At 44.7% G+C, this 3,263-nt stretch overlaps 1 protein-coding gene across 1 annotated transcript; it reads right to left on the bottom strand.

Moving 5' to 3' along the window:
* Window positions 1-1,605: 1,605 nt before the first annotated feature.
* On the bottom strand, window positions 1,606-2,655 carry LOC139727336 (octopamine receptor beta-1R-like). Its single transcript, XM_071638293.1, has one exon. It carries the CDS (start codon window positions 2,653-2,655, stop codon window positions 1,606-1,608), a length of 1,050 nt encoding a protein of 349 aa, XP_071494394.1.
* Between the last annotated feature and the right edge of the window lie 608 nt (window positions 2,656-3,263).

Genomic DNA, 3,263 nt, shown 5'->3' with positions numbered 1-3,263 from the left:
TGAATCTGCGTGGCAACCTCTGCGCTTGTACCGATTTCGTAAGTGTGTCCCTCCATTACATAAGGAAACATGTCCTTTCCGCTTTCAAAGATAGTTTTCCTCTTTCATCCTTTACATTGATAAACATGAATATTGTTACTTCAAAAAGAGATGTATACAAGTGCATAATAGATCTTATAGCCACTCAACTATGACAAAACACAATCAACTGATGACAGAAATGAAGTTTTTATCCTCAGCTTTACATACCGGATTATGCAAGAAACATAATGTATACGCGCACTAATGCACGCCCCTATTATAAAGTGCAATCATCATGTATCATCCGTCAGCCACACCAAAATCAGTTCGGCCTTCATGAATTGTGCGGGTGCTACAGGTGATTGATACAGCTTTTCCAATCTATATTTCCGTCACCTCTTCATTTAATTTCATCAATTTTCGATTCAATTTCTTTCGGAGAAGCTAACTGCCTTCAATTCCTAGATTAAATCGTTATTCATTTCCTGGTTTGTTAGTTTGTTTGTTTGTTTGGTTGGTCGGTTGGTTGGTTGGTTGGGATTTTTTTTTGTCAAAAAAAAAAGAAGAAGAATAGAATAGAATAACAGTAATAAGCATTAAAAACCGTTACCCGTCACTCCGGTGTGTCGTTTGTCTTTGCCACTTGGCGAGTTAGGAAAGCGGGATCAAAGTCGTCAAATGTTGTAATAATGTGCCTTTTATCTGGAAGGGCAAATGAAATTTCAATCCTTTCTATGTGCCTGTTAGGTGGATAAGTATGGGTAAATGAGTGAGTGCTGTGAGGGAAACATGTGTGTTATGTATAACATGGACATTTAAACAAAAACATTTCGATTAAGGCAATAATGACAGCACCGCATCGTATATCGACCTGGGAGATGATTTCGCGTGAAACTTTGACAAACAACAAGATAAATGCTTATCCCAAATCTTACTGGCTCATGCTCGGCTACTGTGACCAAAGAATTTGAATTACAGCCACTGACCAACAATTTGACCAAAACGAGTGACAAAGCACGAAAACAATTCACAAGGTTTCAAATGAATCTGCAAAAAGACCTTTAACTAAACAGTCGCACAAACACTCTTTTCTTTTCAAATTGATTGGAATGATGACGAAAATGGGCGGGAAAAATCTATGAATAAACGCTTTGTACATCGTGGTGGAAATTTGCTGACCGAGCTGCTAAATGTTGTTGAAATGAGGGAAACCACATAGGGCCTAGGTACAACAATTATGAAAAATATGGCATCACTATTATGATATCCAAAATTACAATACTATATACACCATACACCGATCACAAAATGGTTCCCTTTATAAAATTACTCTGTGCAGAAAATCTCATTTGTTTAAACAATCTAGTCACTTAGGGATTCTTTACTCTTTTTTTTTTTCACTTTCGACGTTCATTTTCAATGAATTCGTTTCGCAGTTTGCTATGATAGGTAAATCAGGAAACTCTTGAATCCGTGTCCATTGAAGGGGGAAAATCTTGAGTGGATAGTGTTTCAATGGACACAACGCCAATACATGTCCTGTCGAGGTAGCATAGTCAATTGGAAACATGTTGTATATGTAATTTACTTTTGGCTGTCGATGGAATAGAGTGTGGTCTCCGCGATGGAATCGTCACTCTGGGAGGGGAACACCACCCTCTTCGCAGCGGCCCTGAAGCGCCGATTGAACGTGGCAAAAATCAAAGCGTTCATCCAGCTGTTACAGAGCAGGAGCGCACTGGTGACATAGCGCGCCATGGGCGTGGCGATATTGGCAGACGAACTGAACTGGGATGCAGCCACAATGTTCCAAGGGAGAATGGCCACGAAGAAGGACGTGGTCGCGACGATGAGTGGCCGAAGACCCTTCAGGGCCCTGCGTCGACTCATCTTTGGCTCTCCTTCCTCCGTCTTCTGCTCAGACCCGGACGGGACACTCGAGGCAGCGGCCACCCGATTGGACTGTCCGAACACGACCAACATGACTTTGGTGTTGAAGAAGATAGTCAGGGAGAGAGTGATCGAGAGAATGAGCAAGCTGGTGACAAGACTGGGACGGAAGGCTAGCCTCTCCGAGGAGAAGTCCGAGAGGCAGAGGTTGCTTCTGGCCACGGTTCTCCCTCGCAGCGTGCTCAGTCCGCCGTTGCAAATTGCCACGCTGCAGACGACTACCAACATGAACTTGGCGCGCCTGAGCGTCACCATGGTCGGATAATGGAGAGGATACATGATGGCAACGAAGCGATCGAAGCAGGCGCAGGTGATGAGCAGAGCCGAGAGGTTTGTGAGTCCGGTGCAAGCAGCACCTCGGACGGCGCACAGTGAAGAAGAGAACGACCTTCGCGTCCCAAAGATCATAGCGAAAGCCGAGAGGGTACAGCAGAAGATCCCCGTGAGAAGGTCCGTGACTGCCAGGGCACGGAACACGAACTGTTGCATCTCCTCGAAGCAGTCCTGCACCTTGTACAGCACGAAGAGGATCAGCGTGTTGCTGATGACGATGAGGCATGCAAAAAGACAGAAAAAGGTAATCTGGACGATAGTCTGAGCGGAGAAGGTCTGGCTGCTTGGGATGGTAGCACCCGTCGGTGTCTGATTAGCGTACATTGTATCGTATCCAGTGGTTACCTCCATGGCGGTCATGAAACTGACACTGTTAACCTCTTGCCTAGATGTGAACGTAGCATGAAAATGTCTATCACAGACCACCACGACTCTGCTTATGATCTAATCGGCAACTCGTAATCATCGCAGTGTCCAAACTTGTTGGCGGAATATATGATTTCTGGTGAAGCCACACAACGTCATTCATAATGCACCAATCTTACTGTCCATCTCAGCAGAAAAACAAAACAAACATGACACCAGAGAATGCTGGACGCCACGTAACGTGTAGATTTCAAACACGAACCGAAAGAGACGATTTTTTTTTTCTGTCATATTTCACTTCTCGAGATGCATATTGCATGAAAGGAGTGCAAAGTAATTTTGAAATCCAGTCCACTCGATCAGCCTTTAAACGTTCCGCTCAAGGCAAGGTAAATCGGGCCAACACTGATGAAAGATGATTGCACCACACCGCATCAGTGTTCGCTGGTGAAATGAAGTCCCATCGCATCCGAATTAACTTTAACAACGCAGCCTGTGGAGGACATGTTGGTGCGATGAAGTCACCCCTCGCGATACTGGTGAAATGTGACAGGGGCTTGATTGACGTAGGTGTACAGCGATTGATGCGATGT

This window comes from Diadema antillarum, unplaced genomic scaffold (assembly GCF_040938485.1).
Source record: "Diadema antillarum isolate AM-2024a unplaced genomic scaffold, OU_Dant_1.0 seq00000126_RagTag, whole genome shotgun sequence".
NCBI lineage: Eukaryota > Metazoa > Echinodermata > Echinoidea > Diadematoida > Diadematidae > Diadema > Diadema antillarum.
The sequence above is the reverse complement of the archived record's forward strand: the minus strand, read 5'-3'. Positions and strand labels throughout refer to the sequence as shown.